Source organism: Oryctolagus cuniculus, chromosome 12, assembly GCF_051225735.1.
Source record: "Oryctolagus cuniculus isolate XC-2025 breed Fujian yellow rabbit chromosome 12, ASM5122573v1, whole genome shotgun sequence".
In the NCBI taxonomy this organism is placed as follows: Eukaryota; Metazoa; Chordata; class Mammalia; order Lagomorpha; family Leporidae; genus Oryctolagus; species Oryctolagus cuniculus.
The window spans coordinates 85207218-85231801 of record NC_142878.1 but is presented as its reverse complement, the minus strand read 5'-3'; the positions used below and the strand labels follow the sequence as shown (position 1 = coordinate 85231801).

The window sequence follows — 24584 nt, the reverse complement described above, 5'->3', positions numbered from 1 at the left end:
CCTCTGCCTACCACATGGGAGACCTAGATGGGGTTCCAATTGCCTGCCTTTGGTCTGGTTGCCGTTTGGAGAGTGAACCAGTGGATGGAAGATCTCTCTGTGTCTCCTTTTCTCTGTTGCTCTGCCTTTCAAATTAATTAATTAATTATTTTTAAAAAGTCTCATTAATAAAATAACATGCATATAACCTTGTGATAATAGTGGTGGCAACATTTTCTGGAATAATATCTTGTACTTTAAGCCATTAATGCAAATTGTTTTTATTTAAAAAAAAACAATATCAGACAGTCAAGTTGTTTTCACAGTTTTCCTTTTAAACCACTACATATGTGAACTCAATAGTAGTTACTCCATCAACATTCTAAAATCATGAAGGTTATACAATTTTTTAAAAATGGTTGGTTTGAAGGCCCAAGGAAATAGTGGGTTTGATTAGATGAAAGGACACGTTAGACCAAACTACCGCCATGACTCCATTGTGCAAGTGCTGCCAGCTTCTGAATATGGCTGATTTTGATAGGCTCATTGAGTTTAGAATTATTCTTTGAGATCATTCAAGGGTCTTCCTTAGGAATACCCATCACAATAACCCAGATTCCATCCATGCCTTCATTGTCAGTGAAACTCTCTTCTGGATAGAATTTTTTACAAGCACCCATGATAACACTGTCCACATATAAAGGGAAAACAGAAACTGCTTCTGAGCCCAGACAGGCCTTGGGATGGCATTTATACCACCACCCACACAGTGTACCGTCTTCCACTCCCTTAACCCTCATTTAGGACACCTGCCTTCCAGCATGCCTAAGGAAGGAAGAACTAGGCCTGGCTGGCCGTGGGTGCGAGGGCTGAAGGCAAGTCCTTCTCTGGCACAGCACACCAGGATGGCCGCAAGCCAGAGGTGGAAGGATGCTGTAGGCCTGCTCTAGACTGCCGGACCTGGCAGCTCATGAGCTGCCTCCCGCCCCTGGGGCCAGTCAGCTTCCTCCCCAGACAGTCCTAGATCCACAAACTCAAGTCAGTGCCCAAGTTACCAGCAGGAGGTGATACCATCTTCATTCCAACCAGTTTGCTAGAGTAAGAGCAATGTGATGTCTCAGAGCAACAACTTCAGAAATTGCCCAGTCTGTTTTAATGAGATGAGCCCTTTAGACATGAGTGAAAGACTGCCTAGATTCAGATCATGACTACTCGGGAGTCTATGCCTCAGTAGCCTCATCTGTAAAGTGGGCATAGCATAGCCCACATTTGCTGGCTGTTTGAAGAAGTAATACTTGGAAAGCTATTATAACTATTACTGAAACTTAGAACACTAGGATTTAATTTCTAATGTTTGGTTTTCTCCAGTGATTTTCCAGCGAGGTGTTCCTAAGATTTTCACACCGAGATGCTTACTGATAACTCGAAGTGCTTACTGATAACTCGCTGTGCACACTGACAGATCATTTGACCTCCTTTTCTTATCTGAGGTCTTCATGCTCCAGATATGATAAACGCCCTCAGAGGGTCTCGATGGATGTTGGGAAAAGAACAAACCGAGGACATCAGCAAGTCGATCGCCCAGACACTCTCGGTCCTCACATCTCCTGGGGCTCATGATTTCTCAGCAGCGGCGTGTGGTGCACGTGAAACGCAACTGGCCCTGCACCCAGGGCTACACTGCAGAGCCCCATTCCATTGGTTGCAGATAGTTTTGAAGATATCTCTGCGCATAGCACATCCTTTCCTGTGATGGTTACGACCTCTGCCAGCACTCGGCCGAAACAAAGGCCCGATTAGAAAAATCGCGCGTTTCTTTTGTACACATTGGCTGTCAGCGTCCGCGTGTCCGCCAGTCCTCCGGCGGGCAGAGCGCGTCCTCAGAGGAGCAGCAGCGAGCCCAGCGGCAGCTCGCCCTGGCCCAGCCGGCGGCCCCGCTCCAGACCGCGGCCCTTGTTCTCGGCCTTGACCCGCACGGCCAGGCGGCGCACCTGCTCCTCCGTGAGGCCGTCGAAGCAGAAGTCCTGGTCCAGGGCGCCCTTGCGGCTGCGGCCCAGCACGGCGCGGCGCGGCTTGCGCGCGGAGCCCGGCGCCTGCAGGACCAGGCTGACGCGGCAGCAGACGGCGCGGGGCTCGGGGCCGCCCCCGGCCGGGCCCTCGGCGCGGAGCAACCGGACGCGGAGGCGCCCGCTGCCCGGACAGTACTCGGCGGCCAGGCGCAGCGCGCAGCCGGCGCGTCCCAGAGCCACGGTGCCCTCGGCCTCCAGGCGCTCGGGCCGCGGGCCCGGGGGCGGCGACGGGGACGCGGGGGCCGGGGCCCCGGGGTCGGCGCCGCGCTCCTCGTCCTCGTCCCCGCTGGAAACGGAGCGGGCGCGGTCCAGGCCGGGGCTCCCTCGGACCCGCAGCGCGCGGCTCAGCAGCCCGTGGGGGGCACGCAGGAGGCAGCGGCCGCGGAGCCGCGGGGCGAGCGCCTCCTGGGGCGGGTGGTGGCCGCCGGGGGCTGCGGGGCTGGTGGCGAGCGCCGCGCTCAGCGCTCGCGGGCAGCGCTGGGGCTGGAGCGCGCCGTCTCCTCCTCCCCCTCCTCGACCGCCGCCGCCGTAGGTGTGAGCCCGGCGGCGGAGCGCCGCCGCACCACGGCTGCCGAGGAAGAGCGACTCCTTGCGGCGGATGTGCGGGCTCTCGAGCAGGGCGCAGAAGCCGTAGGCGGTGCGGGCGCGGCGCAGGTGCGGCAGTGAGAGTGCGGCCTGCGAGCGCGGGTCCCAGTCTGTGCGGCCGGCGCTCTCATCAGTCCCTGCCTCCTCGCTCCAAGAATTTCGGAGCGCGGCCAAGGCCAGGCTGGGTTCGAGTCTCGGCGGGATGCAGAACTCAGGGATGCGATCAGGGGTGAGCACGTTCGTGAACGCAGCGGGCGCGCGGGGCCTGCCCAGGCGAGCCCGGCCAGGGAAAAATCCATCTCCGCTCCTCAGGAGACGCTCGGGACTCCAGCGGAGTCGCTCCAGGCACCACATTGGGCGTCAGGTGCAGGATCGGGGTGGGGGGAGTGGGGGCGGCTCTCCGCTGCAGCTGGTTAGCCTGCAAAACACAAGCGCACAGCTGCTGTCAGAGCGAGCCCCACTGGGGCTCCTCGGGGTGTTTCCCCCTGCCTCCCTTCTCACTTCTGTGGCAAACTGCACCTCACTTCTCTAGTTTTTCGGTGATTAAAAACCAACCGTCTTTCCCCCCATGCAGTCTCGGCTGCATGTGCACTTTGGGGCTGCTTATTTTAAATGTTCATTCGCCCCGCTGGCCCCGAAGTGCTGGCTTCTTTGATCACTGTGTCCTCGGTGCGGAGAGGCGCTTTGCTTTGTGCGGCCGTTTTCTGAGTTCTTAAGGGAGTTTTGTACTCGAGTCCACAGCGAAAATTAAAATAATGATCATCCCTTGCAGGAAATAAGGATCATCCCTTGAGGCTTATTCTCTCCTTTAAGACGTAAAGAGCCCCTTCCTCCCAGCCCCCACCCCTGGAAGGATTAAGCAAGCGGATGGGTCCCTGGTAAGGTACCTGGGGTTTGGAGCCAGGCGGGTGTCCACAGCGTTCTGCCCGGGGCACCGAGTGGGCGAGACGTGCAGTCTCTGAAATTCAAAGCGCGCGCGGCGGGGTTCAGCACCCGGACCCAAGGACAGCGGGTCCGAGTTTTTATACCCGCTGTGGGCAGCGCGGGCCAATGGGCCAGCCACGGAGCGCTGCCGCCTGGTAACCTGATTCCAGGCCCGCCTCTTTCCCGCTGCCACGTGGCTGGATCAGCGGCAAGGGTCTGGAGCCCTGGTTCTTTATCTTGCAACAGGTGGAGGTGTGGGAAGCTCCGATCAGGTTTCTCTTTCCTTACGGGCAAAAGCGGGTTAAGTTTCGATGGTATCGCGGCATCACTGTGAAGACCACCGCACACAGTGATCGTGAATGCGTGGAAGCACTCTACTCCCTCCAAGAAAAATGAAGACGGAAGTTGGGTTTGTCTCTTAGCTGATACTTTTCCTCAAATCCAGCCCTCCCCATGGCCCATTTTTGGAAGTTCTTGGTTTTGCGCTTTGCAGTCCTGGTGTTAAATGTTTTTTGTTGGGCACTGGTCACTATGGGTTTGGGCAGACCTTAAGGGGTGCTGGAAACTTTGTATCTTGCACTGGGTGGGGTTACAGTGGTGTGATGTATGGTATTTTTAAAAAAAAGTCATCTAGTGTACACTTAAGATAGGGCACTTTATTGTAGGTGTGTTGTGCCTCAGATTAGAAAAATCTCAACCTGCTTCTGAAACCAAGTGCTGATTTTTGCCTGGATGAATATAGTTTCAATGACATCTGTGCTGTTCGACTCATCCTTGGGAGGCCCCCTGACCACATGTGGCCTTTCTAGGCTGTGCCTACCCAACAGACCCTTTTTCTTCCTTTTCGGAACTAACCTGTGTTCATTCTGTAAGAGTTGCTTCCCATTAGTTCAGGCTGAAGGAGATCTGTGGCATTTTGAGCGGAGTTTGGCAGTGTGTTTTTTCCACTTTGGAGACTGTCTTGCAAATTAATTACTTTTCCAAATAATATTCAATGAATTCAGCTGCATTCATGCAAATACGTGTTCAGGACACGGACACACACACACACATATTTTTATCTAGTTTCCAGGACATAAAGGCACTGAGACAGTTGATTTAGTGATGGTCTATAGAACTGTCACAAAACCCTGTACATTCTGATCATCCTTGTTTTATAAATGAGAGACACTTTGAGAGGTTCATTAACTTGTCCAAAATCACAAAATGATGGGAAATAATACCTACTAATGGGTATAAATTGGCTTAGGGGGTAAATAACATAAACTATTTTCCGCTGTGTCTGGAGCATGATAAGTGCTAAATACACAGAAGCAGTATTAATAATAAAATGGAAGGGGCATTGTAGAATATAGTGGTTAAGGAAAAATAGATCTTAAGTCGTATCTCACTTTGATTCCACAATGGTGGCCACTCTGACCTTGAGCAAGTTACTTAGTCTTTCTATAAACCTCAATATCAAATGTAAAAGTGATAATAGTATCCACTTGCAGGTACCATAGTGTTGTCAAGAGCACATCAGAGTTTAGCATAGAGCCTGACAAGCACAATGTCAGATATGAAACTTATTTTTTATTACAGAAGAGAGCAAATGCTCATTAATTCATTTGAGCCAGTATTTTATGAATGCTTCTTGGGTTCCTGCCACCATGCTAGGCAAGTGAATCCAGGATGTACAAGACTGGGTCAGCTATGTACATCCATCAGAAAAGGGATGAAATGGTGAGATGAGATAGCAAAGACACTATTGAATGCTATTTATATATATTCTCTGGGAGAAGTATTAGTGGGTCCCTGGGTTTTACTTGCCCTGTAGTAGCTACTTCTAAGTCTTGGTATCTCTAGCCAGGGCTAAATCTATGGGGGCATGATTACCTAATTATATATTCAAGGGTCATATGCCTGTGCTCTCAGTTTTTCTCAGGAGACAAGCTGCTGTTGGCTCTACAAGTGACATCTCAGAGAGCCTGCAGTTCCAAAGAGGACAGATCAGAGCTCACGATCAGAGAATTTGGGTAAGAAGTTAAGCAAATTTATTTAACATGTTTGAGTCCAAGGTGTAAAGTGGGGTTAATAATACCTACCACATAAAATTGTTCTAAGAGTCAAAAAGATATGTGTGAAAATGATTGTCAAAGTGTAAGTGCCAGTTAACAGCTGTTATTATTGTTATGTATGTTTGCTTGGTCAAAGATTAGCTGATGCACACACAGATTCATTCAACAACATTTCTCTGTCCAGCCAACCAAAGCAAATTTGTTTTGTTTTGCCAACAGTTCATCTTCAGTAACACCTTAGAAGCATTTCCTGTGGAAGACTTCTTGCAAACAGGAGAGATGTGTCCTTACGTGACTGGTTCCCTGTGACCACGTTAAGCCTTATGTTTTACTTAACACGGAAGTGTGAGCCGTCCAGTACTTGGGAGGATAGTTCAACAGGGTCAGGCCAAGTACCTGGACACGGAAATATCCGCAGAGGAAGACTGTGGCCATTCGAGCTCACAGCGTGAGCCACAGAACATCCAGTCATGGAGCTGGAAAACAATTCAGTGAAGCAGACATAAACAGGGCCCATATGGGAGAGACCAGAGGTATGCACAGAGTGAAAAGAAATGAACACTTTAAAGCAGACTCACATACCTGTGTATAGAAGGCTGCATTTCAAGGAAAGGAAGAAGAGGTTATGACCAATAAAATGCAAGTATTCTGGCTTATACAGAGATTTCAACAACTGAAGTATGGAAGACTACAAAGAATATAAACCAGGGAGTCCGGGCAGGGCTTTTAACTCAGACCAGTCAGTAACTGATGGGGCTTTATTCTCTCTGGCACCCAGTTTTGTCTGTCAAGTGGGGGGTTTGGATTACCCAGATGATCTAAAGCGGCCTTCTGGCTCTGAATTGTGCAGTCTATTCTTGTGCTTGCTCCAGGTTGACCTGGCTCCATTTTTACACAGGCCATGGTGCTGTGGCTTATGTTAGCTTCCCCCTACATTTCCTGCTGTCTTTGTCTGCCCAAACTCTTTTTTTCCTCCAGAAACTCCAGGGTTGGGAAATGGAGTGCAAGGTAGTTTGAAGTTAGAATTTCCTTACTTTTAAAGAGTTGTTCATTAGTAAAGTCCTCTAATTTTGACTTTTGTTGTAGCAGAAGTATTTCACTCATCTGTGTTTATTACTCAGTCCCTCATTGTAGTTTAATTTTTAACTGCCTTTGTTAGCCTTCCTGTTCTTAAACTGGAATGAAGGGAAGAACTTTAAGCATGAGAATGTTCATATTTTCTTCAGATAACCTGTGCATGCAAATTGTTTCTGGCATAGTGCCAGAAAGTGTACTGGGGTGCTACTGGTGTTTCTTGACACTATAGCTTGTTTCAAATTGGGATTGGGAATTTCTGACTTCTTAATGAAATAAGATTTGAGGCATTATTGTATGCATCTAATACCAATCTCTCAATACATGCTAATAGTGGAAAATACTGAAATTCAAAAACTATATTATAGTAACAGCACTGTACTTTTTTTTCTTTAAAGATTTCTATATTTATTTGAAAGGCAGAGTGACAGAAGGAGAAGCAGACATCTGCCATCTGCTGGTTCACTCCCCAAATGGCTGCAAACAGACAAGTCTGGACCAGGCGGAAGCCAAGAACTCCATCCTGGTCTGCTCTGTGGGCGGAAGAGACCCCAGCACTTGGGCCATCATCTGCTGCCTTCCTAAACTCATTAGCAGGGAGCTGGATTGGAAGTGGGGCAGTCAGGACTGGAAGCAGCACTGATACAGATGCCAGCCAGCATCCTAAGCTTAATCCACTGTACCACAATGCTGTCCCCTGTACTAAAAATTTTTAGCTTACTTTTCTGAGGGATGTTTTATTCTGCCATTATTCAGAGTGATATTTCTGAGAAATAGTAGCCCAGCTGTGATTAAATGTAATTACTGAAAGAGAAAATATGACAGTGCTCGGGGAAGCAATGAACAGTTGCTGTGTGCTTTAGGGTAAGTCATTTAACACTCCTGAGCTTAAGTTTTCTATAGAGTGTGGACAATACCACCTGCATTACTTACCTCACAGGTCTTTTTGTGATCTGTTTAATATGCCTGCGTTGGCATATTGGTAAGATTATTGCTCATGAGGTGGAACTGAAAGATAAAATTCAGGTTAAGTATTCCTAATACAAAATGCTCTGAAATCTGAAACCTTTTGAGTGCCAACATGACAGTCAAAAGACCTTTAGATTAGGTCTTGCAGCATTTCAGTTTTTTGTTAGAGAACTTTGGTGAAGTCTATGTAATTATTTCACTACCCCCCAAATGCCAAAATCTGAAACACTTCTGGTCCCAACCAGTTTTGGATAAAGGATACTCAGCCTGTAAAACGAAATGAGGCATATAAAAAGCACATTTATATATTTATGCTTTCAATTATCACACAGGCATTAATAGAGCTTATGTCTCCCACTAGATGATGCCATCCCACTGCCCAGACCAGGCTATGAGGCCTGTACCATCTCCTGCATGGTTATGGTATTGTTACTCACACATCCTTGCACTGGTTTTCCTTAAGCTTTTTTTTTTTTTTTCCTGAAGCTTTTACACATGCCTTATTGCGACCAGAAGAGTTTCTTTACACTTGCCTCTGTGCAGAGAAAGTGTGAATGTAAAAGGCTGGGAGGTTGCTAGGGAGTATCAGTAGAAATAACTTGGGGACACATTCAAGAGGGAATTCTGAACACTGGCAAGTTCCAGTATTTTTTAAATTTATTTACTTGAAAGTCAGAGTTACACAGAGAGAAGAAGTAGAGAGAGAGAGAGAGAGAGAGAGAAAGAGAGAGAGAGAGAGAGAAATCCTCCATCCACTGGTTCATTCCCCAGTTTGCTGCAATGGCCAGAGCTGTGCTGATTAGAAGTCAGGAGCCAGGAGCTTCTTCAGGGTCTTCCACGCATGTGTAGGGGCCCAAGGACTTGGACCATCTTCCACTGCTTTCCCAGGCCACAGCGGAGAGCTGGACTGGAAGAGGAACACCTGGGACCCAGTATGTTCTTGAGCAGGTGACTAAGTTGAGGTCAGGTGTGCTTTGGGAAACTAATTCTGATGTCAGCATGAACAAGGCAAATCTGGAGACTGGGAGAACCATCAGGGTGACTGCATGGTATAGGGAAGATATGAGAATTGGAAAAACAGAATAGATAGATATGGCAGTCAATGCGTTGTGTGTCAAAGTGTCCCCTAACTGGGCGGTGCTGTGGTGTAGTGGTGGAGCCACTGCCTGCAGTGCTGGCATCCCATATGGGTACCGGTTGCAGACCCAGCTGCTCCACTTACAATCTGCTGTGGCCTGGGAAAGCAGTAGAAGACGGCCCTAGTGCTTGGGCCCCTGCATCCATATGGGAGACCCAGAATAAGCTCCTGGATCCTGATTGGTGCAGCTCTTGTTGCTGCCAAGTGGGGAGTGAACCAGCAGATGGAAGACATCTCTCTCTCTCTCTCTGCCTCTCCTCTTTCTGTGCAACTCTTTTGGATAAAAAAAAAAAAAAAAAAAAGTGCCTCCTAGGTATTTGTGTTAGTGGAAAAACAAACAGTTAAGGATTTTTCCCCCTCTGTGGCAGGAGTGAAAGAGGAGGTGGATATTTATAAACCTGTTAATACTCTGGTTCCTTCTTTATTTTGTTTTTCCATCTCCAACACTTTCAGGAAATGTTCTATTTGATCCTGTAGAAGCTGATTTAAACAACAATACAGCCTTTCTCTTTCAGATCTACCCTAGCAAAGCATTTAATAAATCCTGTGTCTATGTTCAGCATTTCTTAGTTTCTGTTTACTGTTGCTCCACAGTTTTTTTGAAACAAATTTTAGAAAAAAATTTCCAGGGGGTGGTTGCATTTCACCACAGTTCCAGGACTTTGCGAGTACACGAGCCGCGCTTTGAATGGCTCGCCGGCCCAGGAACAGTTCCATGCCAGCATAGAAGAAAGTGACATAAATAACGGCTAACCACACTCACAGGGGAGAAGGAAAAAAAAAAAAAAAAGGGAAGTGCTCTGGTCTGTGAAGTAGCAGCTCTGGAAAGGGCTGAATCCGCAACTACCGCTGAGCAGTCCCCATACGGTCTTCCATCTGGATGCGGCTCCGCTCCGCCTCCTCACCCCTTAGTAAGGTGTGTATTCCAGAAGCCGAAGGCCGCGGAGACCTTGCCGCAGGCGGAGGGCAAAGTCGCAGGACAGGAAGCCGGGGTCTCCTTTCGTTTGCTTAGGAGACGCCCAGCATGGGCAGCCGCGCACGCCGGCTCCGGGCAACGCTCCCGGGGTGGCCTTCGCTCCGGCAGGGCAGTGACCTCCTCTGGCCCTAGGTCAGCAGTAGGTGACCGAGGGCTCGCAGAGCGGCCCCGTAGATGTCCAGGCGCCTAGGAACGCCTGCGCGCCCTTTTCCTTCCCGAATGTTCTCTGTGTCCTATAGGCCGCCCGGGAACAGCTGCTAAAGCGGACCCTTAAACCAGCTTCCCCGGGGCTCCAGCTGGCGGGGTCTGCTGCACCCCTGAGGCCGCGACGCCCGGCCGGGGCCCACGCACTTCTGGCGCGCCAGCGGCGGCGGCGGCGGCGGCGGCGGCAACGCGCCTGCGCACACTCGGGGTCACGCGCGCGGCGCGGGGGCGGGCTGGCGCCGGAGGGGCTGTCATTCGCGGCTCGGGTCGCCGCCCTTCGCTGCGCCCAGTGGGTTCCGGCTCCTCCTCCTCCCTCCGCCTCAGCCCCACCATGGTGCTGGAGTCGGTGGTCGCGGACCTGCTGAACCGCTTCCTGGGGGACTACGTGGAGAACCTGAACAAGTCGCAGCTGAAGCTGGGGATCTGGGGCGGTGAGTTGAGAGGGGCGCGGCCGGCGGCCGCGGAGGGGCCCACGCCGAGGGCTGCAGCGGGGGTCCGGTGCTCTCCACCCGCCGGGGACTCTAGCTCCGGAGCGTGTCAGGTGCGGGGCGCGGGGCGCCTTTGTCCGCTTGTGTCTCCCGCAGCTTCCCGGGACTCCCAGGTCGCGGGGAGATGCTGCGGGGTCACGCCCGCGCTGTCCAGATTCCCACCTTCCCTGTCCCTCCGGTCCTGGGGTCCGTGCCTCTGCCTTGCTCTGCCCTGCCCACCTCGGGGGTCCTCCCGTTGCGTTCTGCCCGGCCCCTTTAGCGCCACAGCCTTACCAAAAAAACCAACACCAAAAAAACCAAAAACCATTTCTGCGTGCGTCTCGGTGGAGTGACCACAGCTTCGTGACCATGGCCCAATAAAGTGGCACCCAGGAACAAGAAGAGGAAGGTTGCCTCCCTGTTGTCTTCTTGGTAACAGGCACTGCAGGGTTTGAGAGGGGAGAGACGGGAAGAGCCTTCAGAAAGGCGTGCCCGTAGGGATTCCTACTGTTAATGCTTTTAGCTTTTGAAGAAGTCATTTCTTAATACTTTTCTCTTAACGTGAAGAGGGCTTTCAGTTTTGTTTTGGAAGGATAGAAATTCAAGCCGTGACCAGCATCATCGTTAATTAGGTGCCTGCTTGGTTGCCTGCCCAGGAATTCGTGCCAACGTTTTTTATCCTGGAGATTAAGTGGGGAAAGCTAGACAGTCAGTAGTATGTTTGCTTATCCTGCAAAGAGCTAAATTAGTTGCTTGAATTAACGTGTTAAGGTTTGGGGATATTGGATACTTTCTCACTCTAAAAAAGTTTGGCGGATTTTGTCACCTTTGGAGAGAAACCAAAACAACTGTTTAAATGAATGAAACTGCCTTTAATTGATCAAGCAGTAGTTACATACCTGTGCTGTTCATTAGCGGCCACTAACCACTGTAGCTAGTGAGCACTTGCAGTGTGTGGATCTTTTGAATTGCGATATTCTACAAGCATAAAAAGCACAACGCTTTTGAATACGTTTATTTCTTTTAATGAAATGGGGGAAGTGTAATATTAATAACTTTTGTTGCGATGAGAATATTTGTATTGGGTTAAGTTAAATGTATTATTGAAACCCATTTGCCCTCTTTCTACTGTTTTTTTGGTGTGACTCTTAAACTTTGTAATTATAAAATTTGTAATTATACGCGTGGAGCATGTTTATGTTGAGCCGTGCTGTAACAGAACCGTGAATGCTGCCAGGAACTGTGGAGAGGACCCAGGTCCCTGATCATATGATTGGTTCACGGTGGTTTGTCCAACAATGCATAACTTTGTTTACTCTTTCCTCCCACCACTAAATACAATGTAAAAGGAAGGGAAGTGAAGACAGACCTTTACAAATTAAATATCCAGTACCTTTTGGGGAGATCAAGGGTTTCTTTGGAATATTGGCAATGTTACCATATATTCCTTGTGGTCAGTAAACGTTATTTGAAATATGTGAAAGCCAAGGGTTACCAAATCTGCAATCTGAGAAAGCATTGGGTTTTGGACCTGGTAGGTTGCTGTGTTGGACAAATCATTTACTTTACTCACCTTAGTTTCTTCCTCTTAGTTTATGCTTCCTTAGTTTATTTCCCAGGAGATACTTGGCAAAGTCAGATATTTCTTGCTTGGCACATTGAGAGATGTGTGCTGCTGGTACGTACTGGATAGAGCTAGTGACACCACACTGTAAACGTCCTCGTATGCAGACAGCAGCTCTTTGCAGCAAAGAATTGTTCAGCCTTAAATGTTAGTTGAGAAACCCTGCTCTAAGGAGAATACTCTTCTGCTTTAAGAGGGGGCCTTCTGGGTGTTGAACCAACTATCATAAGGAGTAAATAAAGGACTTAGGGAGTATGTTGCTCTTATGAAATGTATAACTTGAGAGAGAGAAGTCTTTTTTTTTTTTTTAAAGATTTTTTTATTTATTTGGCAGGTAGAGTTACAGACAGTGAGAGAGAGAGAGAGAGAGAGAGAAAGGTCTTCCTTCCATTGGTTTACCCCCACAAGTGGCTGCTACGGCTGGTGCTGTGCCAGTCTGAAGCCAGGAGCCAGGTGCTTCCTCCTGGTCTCCCATGAGGGTGCAGGGCCCAAGCACTTGGGCCATCCTCCACTGCCCTCCTGGGCCACAGCAGAGAGCTGGACTGGAAGAGGAGCAACCAGGACTAGAACCTGGTGCCCATATGGGATGCCGGCACCACAGGCGGAGGATTAACCAAGTGAGCCACGGCGCCGGGCCCGAGAGAGAAGTCTTAGGAAGTGACTGAAAGTTTTCAAGTTGGTAAGAATGCATGATCTTTGGGTGATCTCAGGAAGTTGCTTACCATTCAGAATACTGTAACATGATTTGAAAAATGCACACATTCATACATGTCTAGGCACTGGCAATGAAATCTACAATAGGCAAAAATTATTCAAATGGCAAGAATCAGAAATGTTGCTTTTATTTAATTGTATTTTTAAAATGTTTTATTTAGAGGTTGGCACTATGGCATAGCAGGTAAAGCTGCCGCCTGCAGTGCCAGCATCTCATGTGGGTGCCGGTTTGAGTCCTGACTGCTCCACTTCTGATCCGGCTCTCTGCTGTGGCCTGGGAAAGCAGTAGAAGGTGGCCCAAGTCCTTGGGCCCCTTCACCCACGCAGAAGAAGCTCCTGGCTTCAGATCAGCCCAACTCTGGCCATTGCAGCCATCTGGGGAGTGAACCAGTGGATGGAAGACTTCTCTTTCTTTCTGCCTCTGCCTCTGTGTAACTGTCTTTCAAATAAATAAATAAATCTAAAAAAATTTAAATGTTTTATTTATTTATTTGAAAGGCAGAGTGATGACTGTGTGGAGGGAGGGAGAAGGAGAAAGGAAGGGAGAGAGAGCAACAGGGAGAGATCTTCCCAATTGCTGGTTTGCTCCCCAAATCCCCATAATGGCTTGGGCTGGGCCAGGCTGAAGCCAGGAACCCTGAACTCCAGCTTGGTCTCCTGTCTGGGTGGCAGGGATCTAAGTGCTTGGATATCACCTGCTGCCTCTCAGGGCGTGCATTTGCAGGAAGCAGAGCAGGGACTCCAACCTAGGCACTCTGATACGGGACATTTGCCTGCCACACAGTGTCTTAACTGCTGTTCCCAACACCCACCCCCCGGATAGTGCCTTTAAGTTGGAGCTGAGAAAAACAAACAAAACATCTGCCATCTTTTTTCCTGTTTCTACTTTTTTTTTTCTTTTAAAGATTTATTTATTTATTTGAAAGGCAGAGTTACAGAGAGGCAGAGGCACAGAGAGAGAGAGATCTTCCATCCGCAGGTTTACTCGCCAAATGGCTGCAACGGCCGGAGCTGCACTGATCCGAAGCCAGGAGTCAGGAGCTTCTTCTGGGTCTCCCACACCGGTGCAGGAGCCCAAGAACTTGGGCCGTTTTCTTCTGCTTTCCCAGACCATAGCAGAGAGCGGGATTGGAAGTGGAGCAGCTGGGACCTGAACCGGTGCCCATTTGGGATGCTGGTGTTACAGGCGGCTGCTTTACCCACTATGCCACAGCACCAGCCCCAAAATATTTTAATTCTTTAAGTCTCCATCTCCTAATATGCAGAAAGGATGTGTAACATGGTATTTATGATTTAAGTGATATGAAAATTCTTTATATTTGTTAATAATGCCGTACTGATGATAAACCTTGAAAAATGATGGAAAAAAAGCCTATTTTGTTTTATTTTGCTTTCATAAGTATGCTTCTTCTACCTTCAGCCTTTGGGAGTTTTATATCGTATATAGAGTGACAATTTTGTGTAGAGTTAACATTAAGTATATAAACATTTCTTATTTTACAAACAGATTTCTTAAAGGACAAAAAAAGCTTTTTGAATTTGAGTTTATGCTGAGACTACTTCTGTTACCTGCCAGCCAGTTTGTACATCAGGTTTTGAAAGGCTCAAAGTGCCTGGTACACATGTGCTGCCTACGCAGGCAGGCAGGATTATCTGGGTTTTTATCTCCCAGAGACTGGTAGCAGGAGATAAATTGCATAGCCCTCAGCTATTTGCAAGGCGTCCAATATGTAATTGTTTTTGAGAGTCACACATTTGAGAAGGTATGTTGAAATGCTGTATCTTTTGTAATTTGGTTTAAGTAGTATTGTTGGATCACAGACCTTTGTCAGTTTGATTTTTCAGTGATTTGCTGTGGAAGGGCAGGAGAAGCCTCCACTCAGAACTCTGTTGCTCTCACTTGCATTGTACAGGTGGAATAAACACAGAGGCCATGATGTGCTGGGGGCAGTGCTTGGCTGTAGAGACCAGGAATCGGAACCTCAGAGTGTGTAGCTCTGCAAACCAGACTGAGCCTGTGCTGTTTCCTGTATTGTCCGTCCTCCTCCTGACACTTCTCCATCAGCTGCCAGATGCAGACTGAATTTCCCTTTTCAAAATGCCTGGGGCCAGAAATATTTTGGGTTTCAGATTTTTAAAACTTTTAGAATATTTGCATATGCATAATGAGATGTTTTTGGGAATGAGACCCAAGTTTTAACACAGAATTCATTTATGTTTTTTAAAAACCTCATATACAAATGCTGAAGGTAATTTAATGCAGTATTTTTAGTATGCCCATTTTTAAAAAAAATGTATTTATTCATTTACTTGAAAGGCAGAATAATGAGAGCGGGAGAAAGACACAGAGAACAAGATCTGCTATCCACTGGTTCCCTCCCTAAATGCCTGCAACAGATGGTGCTGGGCCAGGCTGAAGCCAAGAGCCTGTAATTCCATCCCTGTGTCCTACGTGGGTGGCTGGGCCATAATCTGCTGTTTCCAGGATGCATTATGAGGAGCCTTCAATGCAAGCAGAGGAGCTGGGACTCAAACCAGGCACTGTGATATGGAGTGGGGGCATTGCAAATGGTTGAATCACTTCCTGTACCACGGTGCCCACCCGAGTATGCCTGTTGACCGTGACTCATGTGAGGTCGAGGGATTTGCTGTTTGTGGCAACATGTTGGTGCTCAAAAGGTTTTGGGTTTTGGAGCATTTCTGAATTTGGATTTTTAGATTAGGGATATTCAGCCTGTACTGTGGAGCAGGACCTCCTAAGGAAGGGAAGGAGTGAGGATCTGATTATCTGATACTGCCTAGTTATATGGCTTTGGTCAAGCCACAGACCCGTGACCGTTAATTTCTTATCTGTAAGTTAAAAGATTAGACAAGATCATCTCTTATGGTTTTAAAGTTCTCTGGCTTGCTCAAGGCCAATGCAGCTGAGCTCCTTTGTTAGGTAGATGTTGCTGCTTCATCTGTATTCTCATTGAGACATAATAGCAAAGTAATATATGTATATTTTAAAGATTTATTTATTTGAAAGTCAGCGTTGTACACAGGAGAGAAGGAAAGGTAGAGAAAGAGAGAGAGGTCTTCCATCTGCTGGTTCGCTTCCCAGTTGGCCTCAATGGCTGGAGCTGCGCCGATCTGAAGCCAGGATCCAGGAGCTTCTTCCAGGTCTCCCACATGGGTGCAGGGGCCCAAGGACTTAGGCCATTTTCTACGCTTTCCCAGGCAGAGAGCTGGATTGGAAGTGGAGCAGCTGGGACTCGAATTGTCACCCATATGTGACGCCAGCACTGCAGGTGGCAGCTTTACCCACTATGCCACAGCACCGGCCCAGTAAAGTCATATATTTTTTATCTTTCTTTTTTGTTCTTTGTTTAATATTGGTGAGTAAAGAGCCACAGTCATGACATACAAGATAATTGAAGTTCCAGGCTCAAGCTGATAGATTGGGAATCCAGATCTTGTATGTTACATGGTCTTAATAGGTAACTGTGCAGCACCTTGGAATGCAGAAAAGAACAAGTCTCTTTGTCCTATTTAAAAAAATATATTTATTCGAGAAGTAGAGTTAGAGAAGGAGAGACAGAGAGAAAGGCCTTCCATCTGCTGGTTCACTCCCCAAATGGCCGCAACTGCCGGAGCTGAGCTGATATGAAGCCAGGAGCCCGGAGCTTCTTCCAGGTCTCCCACGTGGGTGCAGGGGCCGGAGGGTTTGGGCCATCTTCTGCTGCTTTCCTAGGCCACAAGCAGAGCTGGATTGGAAGAACAGCCAGGACACAAACCAGCACCTAGATGGGATGCTGGTGTGGCAAGTGGAGGCTTAGTGTACTGCGCCACGGTGCCGGCCCCTTGGTTCTCTTTTTGCCTTTACACGTAAAATAAGCCAGTGCCCAGGTATTTCTAAACGTAGAGGGAGCTGTTTTTCAGTCTTTTCCTCTCAGCCAATACTTGATATAGTGATGGTCTGTTTTCATACTAGCTTGTTACGTCACATACAAAATAAGCAGTTCTTTAGGCAGCACTGTTGTATAATAGATTGAGAATAAATTACTATTAATTAAAGCAGTGCTTAACAACTTAAGTTGAAAATATCTTTCTACAGATTTAAGTAGCATCGTTAGTTTAAAATGCACCCCTTTTCTAGAGATTGAACTGGGAGTAGTTCCTTTGGTCACCATTCCGCTGGGAAGCTGTGCCACACTGCTCACTGTTACGAGAGCCCTGAAGTGCATTGACAGGGCAAAAGTGTGATGGAGACACTGGGGCCTTCCCCCTTTCTCTGCTAAGACTTCCTCTTTCCTTTGGGAAATGGAAAGTTTGCTGGCGCCTTTCTCTCTCTCATCTTCCTCTCCGAAGGCAAGATCACTGTGAACTCCTGTTAAGGGAAGACTAGATTGGTTACTTGGAGATGCTTAGCTAGATTTATCTGAAATGCAGTGCTCCAGTATTTTCCTCAGTGTTTACAGAAAGTTCTATCATTAAAATAAGCTGACTTATGCTTTTAAAAATGGCTCATTTGCTTTAGCTTCTTAATTCTTTAGGAAATAAATGAATGTATCTGCACATTTTGATTTACTTTCAAATAAATGAGTGTTCATTTTATAGATAAGTGAAATCTTGAAAACTGAGTACATGGACTGTACTTTTTTGGTTATTTTACAATATGCAAATGCAGCTTCAGGGATTAGAGATGGCATTTTTGCGTGTGGATTGATTTTGTGTTGAATCATTAATCTCTATGTTTTATATTAAGAATACTGACCAAGGAGTCAGGAGACAAAATCTATTCTTAGTACTGCCAGGGAGTAATTGTATAACCTAGACTTCAGTTTCTTTATATATAAAATGAGAAGGGATTGGTCTTAAAATATTTCTATGGTCTGACTATTTCTGAAACATAACTTAGGAATTTCTGTCCTTTGGGTTGAGAGAAAAGATTTTTACAAAGTATAAAAATGACCATTTTGCAACTCTCTTACGTCACTGTTTTCCCTTTTGGCACTGTCCTTCCTTCTGGTAATGCTCTGGTATAACTCCTTGACTCTATTGTAACTTTCTACTTATGCCCTTGTGCTCATTTTAGTTGCCCTTTTTGTTTCTGGATTTTTCCTTATTTATTTTAAGATGCAAAGACCAAAAGCCTCTCAATGCTGATGTCCGCCCCCCCCCTCCCCGCCCCCGTCAAGGGGAAGTAGATTTACCTTCTGAATTAAAATCCGATACCATTTTTGCTTTGCTGTTTGGGAGGGTGTGGGTTTCTACACTCAGCACTGAACCTCAGAAGATTTGAGTCTTGGCTCTGCCACTCGCTGGGGTGCCATATATTCCAGGCCTCAGGTTTTCTTGCTTAATATGTACATTCTGCTCCCTGCTCAGGAAGTTGTGAGGGCTGAATAATGTAGATCTGTCAGTGTTTTATAAAACACAAAAGTTCATGTTCTTGTATTTTCCACCCTAGTACAATCAATTAAGTCAGTATTTGTTGAGTACCTAATGTGAGGACAGTTGGTGAGTTGCTTATAACAATGTTAGGGAGTTATGTAAAGTTAAAAGTGGTAAGTATAGTAAGGAAATATAGCTGAGACTTCTTGGAAAGTTCAGAGATTATTTCTGGTTAGAGGTATTTAACATCAGCACTTTATTTTTTACATTTACTTAGTAGACCTTTATGAGTGTTTTAGAAACCTTTCTTAGACAGGCTCACTTCATATTATGATAGTATCATTTGATGTTTTTATTTATTTGAAGGCAGTGAGAGAGAGTGACAGTGAGAGGGAGAGAGTGACAGATCATTCCTCTGCTGGTTCACTCCAAATGGGTGCAGCATTCAGGGCTGGCCTAAGCTGAAGCCAGGAGCCTGGAGTTCAGTCTGGGTCTCCTGTGTGGGTGGCAAGGACCCAAGTACTCGCCATCACTACTGCCTCCCAGGGTGTGCATTAGTACGAAGCTGGAGTCAGGAGCCAGAGCTGGGACTTGAACCCAGGTACTCTGGTATTGGATGTGTACCTCCCAAATTGTGTCTTAATGTTACACTAAACGCTCATCCCTCGTTTGATTTATTTTCATAAACAAGCTAAATTGTTTTTAATAATTTGGCAGAGATTTTTTTCCTGTTTATTGTTTATGTAACTTCCATTCTTGGTGGCATTTGCTAATTTAGTGAATTTGCTTTCATTTCCAGCTTCTAGTTCATTTATAAAGATTATTAAAGTTTGGTTCAACATTTAACCTTTTAGGGTGTTTCTTAAAATACCCTTCAGTATTGACTTTGAAGCTATATTTGTGACTTTCTAGCGGTGGATGCTCATCCAAAATATTGGTATTTTGTTACTCAGAATCATATTGGGTCTTTTGTGATGCACAGACCATACCTTTTGCTACACTTGATCTTAGCTAAAAGGCGGATTATTACTTACTCTTGTCCTTTAAGCCTGTCCAGCATAGAGGGTGATCTCTACATTGAAGTTCCTTACTTGTCTTTCACTTGGGTCTTTTTGACTTGGATCTAGATTAGAGACACCTGTGTGGTTGTGGGACTGACTTTATACCTGCCTTGCTGAAAGAGTTTCATCTATATGCAATTGGTCTTCTTTCTCCTTCCCCCTAATTTTTTCAAAGATTCAAGAGAAATATTTACCCTTTCTTCACTTTTCCAAAAACTTCCGTATGCCTTTTTTATGTTAGCTTTGGTGGTCTTGCTACAGTGGTCAAGTTACTTGTTCATATGTCGACTTACTATGTTACCTTGATGCAGAAAAGGAAATCTGAATTTTTTCTTCACTATATCAATATAAAATGATTGATTTTTAGAGGGAGATCTACTTTTTTTTTTTTTTTTTAAAGATTTATTTATTTGAAAGAGTTGAGGAGAGAGAGAGTGAGAGAGATCTTCTATCCGCTTTTTCACTCCCTGAATGGCTGCAACAGCCAAGGCTGGGTCAGGCTGAAGCCAGGAGCTAGGAGTTTCATCCAGGTCTCCCACATGGGTGCAGGAGCCTAAGCACTTGGGCCATGTTCCACTGTTTTCCCAGGTGCATTATCAGGGAGCTGGATAGGAAGTGCCCTTATGGGATGCTGGCGCTGCAGATGGTGGCTTAACCTGTTGCACCACAGCACTGGCCGTGAAGGAGATCTACTTGAATTTAGTTTACAGATTTTTTTTTATTTATATGAAATTCCTGGCATCAAGGAAATACGATGAAACTGCTACATGCAGATCTGTCAGAATAGTGTGCAGTTCAGTGGAGAGCCTGATGCCGAACCTAGATGAGGTGTTCATCTGCTGGTTCAGAGAACGAATGCACTTTTACCCCTTTGCTGCCAGTGTTAATCTGGAATTTGCTGCTATTCCTCCCTTTGTGTGTGTGTGTGTGTGTGTGTGTGTGTGTGTGAGGACCAGTGACTCCTCCTTCAGCGCAAATAATTTATGGAATTACATTATTACTGTTTGTTAGATAACATTCATGTTTTTCGGAGAGGAAATACGCATTTGTGTGTTAGACTCTGAGTAGTGGAAGTAGATTGTTTTGTTTCTGTGGGTAAAGTAGATATTAGGGGAAAACTATATATAAAAATATTGAGGTCATATTGACATTAAGATTTACCTTTGTTTTATTTCCTCCATTTCCTTTATTGTAATTTGTATAATAATTTTACATAGTGATGATTATTATAAAATCTAGAAAATACTATAAAACATTAATAACTCAGTAATCCTTAATTCTACCACCCTATGATAATTCCTGTAATTTTTTTGCTAGTCTTTCTGAAAACACTTTTCTTTTAAAAAAATATTTATTTATTTATTTATTTGAAAGGCAGAGTTACAGAGAAGCAGTGGCAGAGAAAGAGAGAGAGAGAGTGAGAGAGAGAGGTCTTCCATCCATTGGTTCACTCCCCAAATGGCTACAACAGCTGGAGCTGGGCTGATTCGAAGCCAGGGGCCTAGAGCCTCTTCTGGGTCTGCTATGTGGGTGTAGGGGCCCAAGCACTTGGGCCATCTTCTGTTGCTGTCCCAGGCCAGGCAGATAGCTGGATTGGAAGAGGAGCAGCCGGGACTCGATTTGGCCCCCATATGGGATGCCAGCACTACAGGTGGTGACTTTTACCTGTTATGCCACAGTGCCAGCCTCTGAAAATACTTTTTAAAAAACATGCTACTCATAATGATAGTTTTCAGTATTTCATATCTTAAATATCACCTGTTACTTCATCAAAGAACCACAGTGGGACTTCAGTAGAATCAGCCCATTTTTATAAGGATGTTTATATTTTTGCACACATTTTATTAGTACAGTAGCAGAAGTTAGAACTTCATTTCTAATGCAGATGCCTTCTGAGTGTCGCTGAGTGGAATGGGCAGAACTCCTGAGCAGGTTTGGATGTTTCCACGTGGGTCTTGGAGCTTGTTCAGCTTGTTTGACTGGCTTCAGGTATGCCCTGGGTCCTGTGCACATCACTTCTGTTGCCTCGACTTGAGTTCCCAGTTTCAACCACATAATTCCGTACGTGACAGAATTAAACTCAGCAGTATTTTTCTACTTATGCTTAAGGATTTTTTTCTTCTCAATTTGCCAAACCTGTCAGCCTTCCCTGACTATTCTGTTACCCCAGCGTCTGGGCAGTGATGGCTCTGGTCACTTCTGCTTCCAAAATAACACTTGCCAGTGATCTCCCCCTTTCACCCTGGAGTTACTGCCTCATTTTAGGTTTCAATTTCTGTTCAGGATTTTATAGAAGTTATCTGACTGCCTAATATAATTCCTTCCTAATATAATTCTATAGTATTTTCTTCCCATTTGTGAGGTTTCTTAACTCCTTTTTCCTTTAAATGCAGTTTTCAAGAGTTTCAAATTTGAACAATGTAGAAAATAAGAAAATTACCTATTCAAAGAAAATGAACTTTATTATGTAAAAATTAGCATTAGGGTTTCTTTTTTTTTTTTTTTTTTTTTTTTTGACAGGCAGAGTGGACAGTGAGAGAGAGACAGAGAGAGAAAGGTCTTCCTTTGCCGCTGGTTCACCCTCCAATGGCCGCCGCTGCAGCCGGCGCACCGCGCTGATCCTGGCAGGAGCCAGGAGCCAGGTGCTTTTCCTGGTCTCCCATGGGGTGCAGGGCCCAAGCACCTGGGCCATCCTCCACTGCACTCCCTGGCCATAGCAGAGAGCTGGCCTGGAAGAGGGGCAACCGGGACAGAATCCGGCACCCCAACCGGGACTAGAACCCGGTGTGCCGGCGCCGCAAGGTGGAGGATTAGCCTATTGAGCCACGGCGCCGGCTAGCATTAGGGTTTCTTGTCTTAATTTGTTTCGTGTGTGTGTGTGTGTATGTGTGCATATATATATATATATTTTAAAGATTCATTTTATTTATTTGAGAGACAGAGTTACAGGGAGAAGTAGAAACAGAGAGAGAGAGGTTTTCCATCTGCTGGTTCACGCCGGAGCTGAGCTGATCCGAAGTCAGGATCCAGGAGCTTCTTCCGGTCTCCCCTGTGGGTGCAGGGGCCCAAGGACTTGGGCCATCTTCTACTGCTTTCCCAGGCCATAGCAGAGAGCTGGATCGGAAGTGGAGCAGCCAGGGCTCAAACCGGTGCCCATATGGGATGCTGGCGCTGCAGGTGGTGGTCTTACCCGCTACGCTACAGCGCCAGCCCCTGCACATATATTTTTAACATTATCTCAATCTGGGCATTCTTTTACCTTTTTAGAAAACAACATTCTGTGAATGTTTTCCCAAGCCCTTCTACATTTTTTACAGCATTCATCTACAGGGTATGTATATTATGACTTAATCTTCTCACTGGGCATTTAGATCTTTAGGTCCCTACTTCCCTCTCCTTTGTCCTCACTCTTCCTTACAACCAATATTGCAGTATCCTCACAGCTGTATGGCTATTTCCGGAATGTTGTCCTTTCTCTTGTACATGTTTCATCTTTCAGTTGTGCCCGGTTTGCACTTTCTAAATCTGGCTCTGCCTACCTTTCTGACCTTATCGCCTAATTCTTTGCTCACACCCTCCAGATACAGCAGCCCTCACTGTTTTCTAAAATGCGTCTTACTCATGTGTTTGCTCTGTTCTTACCCACCCAGTAAATATGTCTTCAGCCTTCCAGCCTAGCCCTTGACAGAATTAGGTGGTCCCTCCATGCATTTTGTGCACTCTTCTGATGGAATGCCAAAACAATGTTTCTGAAATTTTTGGAGCGGAGTCTGTTGGTAGGCTGTGAGCACCTCAGGAGTAGGGATATTGTTCTAGTCATCATTTTCTTTACAGCACCCTACACATAGTAGTGCTTTTTTTTTTAAACCATCTGATATATATATATTTTATGTTAATGTTTATTACTACAAAGAGGACCGGTTCAATGTAGTTCAGAGATACAGTTCTAAGAATATGGTAGCTGCTGCTTCCCTCACTCCCCTCCCTTCCCCTTTTTTCTGTTTTTGAGATTATATGTTTTATTTACATTACAGTCAAGGGCTTAAAGCTCCACCACATGAAGAATACAAGTAAAAAGTAAAAAGACCCTGGTTCATTGGGATTATAAGCAAGGGCTGTTAGTAATCAAATAGATGCCCATTTCACTCATATGCAGTAAATGTTAAAGAAATCACAGACCATTAAAACTATAGTAGGATAACACTGTTAATCATTGGTTGGACAAAGTATATTTGCAACATTACTGATACACACAGGCATTTCTTCCTTTTTTTTTTTTTTTTTTTTTTTTTTTTTAATTTTAGCTCCCAGGTATAATGGAGAACTTGTGGTATTTGTCTTTCTGTGTCTGGCTTATTTCACTCGTGGTGATGTCCTTCAGTTGTATCCATTTTGTTGCAAATACTAAAGTATTTTTTTTTAATAGCTGAATAATATGCACACATACACACACACCACATTTTCTTTATTCATTCATCTGATTATGGACACTTTGGTTGATTCTGTATTCTGCCTATTGAAAACAGTGCTGCTATAAACATGTTGGTGCAGGTATTTTTTTGATACAACATGTTTGTGTCTTTTGAGTATATACTCTGTAGGGGAATTGCTGGATCATATGGCAAGTCCATTTCTAGGTTTTGAAGAAATCTCAGTGCTGTTTTCCTCAGTGGCTGGACTAAATTACATTCCTCCCAAAAGTGTATAAATGATTCCCTTTCTTTTTTTATTTTTAATTTTTTTTATTATTTTTTTTTGACAGGTAGAGTTAGACAGTGAGAGAGACTGAAAGAAAGGTCTTCCTTCCGTTGGTTCACCCCCCAAAAGGCTGCTGTGGCCAGCTCCTGGTCTCCCATGTGGGTGCAGGGCGCAAGCACTTGGGCCATCCTCCACTGCCTTCCTGGGCCACAGCAGAGAGCTGGAGTGGAAGAGGAGCAACCGGGACAGAAATGGCGCCCCAACTGGGACTAGAACCCGGAGTGCCGGCACCGCAGGCAGGGGATTAGCCTAGTGAGCCGCAGCGCTGGCCGATTCACTTTCTCACATCCTTGCCAACATACGTTACTCTCTGTGTTTTGGATATTAGCTGTTCTGACAGGGATGAGGTGTTATCTCATTGTGGTTTTGATGTGCATTTCCCTGATGTGTAGAGATGTTGAGCATTTTTAATAGATGTTTGTTTGAATAAATTTGAGGTCTAAGGAAATTCAGATCTCTTAAAAAGGCATAATAAAATTAAATACACTTCAAATTTACTGCTAAATACCATGAAGACAAAGTTATTTGATTGAAAAATGTTAATAGAGACTATAGGTACTATAGTATTAAAAAGAAAAAGTCACAGGTAATTATAGCACATGTATGCCT

At 45.7% G+C, this 24584-nt stretch overlaps 2 protein-coding genes and 1 long non-coding RNA gene across 7 annotated transcripts in view; 2 read left to right on the top strand and 1 right to left on the bottom strand.

Annotated features, from left to right (window-relative positions):
• Positions 1 to 235: 235 nt before the first annotated feature.
• On the bottom strand, positions 236 to 2987 carry C2CD4A (C2 calcium dependent domain containing 4A). The gene has a single exon (XM_051822346.3). The coding sequence runs from the start codon at positions 2985 to 2987 to the stop codon at positions 1860 to 1862; it is 1128 nt and encodes a 375-aa protein (XP_051678306.2). The 3' UTR covers positions 236 to 1859.
• A 57-nt stretch (positions 2988 to 3044) lies between these two features.
• On the top strand, positions 3045 to 8366 carry LOC103351093 (uncharacterized). The gene is made up of 5 exons (XR_016218225.1): positions 3045 to 3511; positions 3804 to 3966; positions 5472 to 5572; positions 5834 to 6147; positions 7087 to 8366. It is a non-coding gene; the product is annotated as an uncharacterized LOC103351093 (long non-coding RNA).
• A 1811-nt stretch (positions 8367 to 10177) lies between these two features.
• The window catches only part of VPS13C (vacuolar protein sorting 13 homolog C), a 207616-nt gene continuing 193209 nt past the window's right edge, over positions 10178 to 24584 (top strand). For 4 of the 5 annotated variants that reach the window (XR_007910408.3, XM_051822343.3, XM_051822345.3 and 1 more), the window contains exon 1: positions 10179 to 10406. Coding sequence is in view for 4 of the 5 variants with exons in the window: in XM_051822343.3 (XP_051678303.3) it covers positions 10307 to 10406 (100 nt within the window). In the remaining variant the exon portion in view is untranslated. Of the gene's footprint in view, positions 10407 to 24584 lie in introns of all 5 variants that reach the window. The other variant, XM_051822342.3, reaches the window with a different exon arrangement.

Excerpts from the sequence above, each read along its gene's own strand:
- C2CD4A (XM_051822346.3), bottom strand. The coding sequence starts at position 2,987 with ATGTGGTGCCTGGAGCGACTCCGCTGGAGTCCCGAGCGTCTCCTGAGG.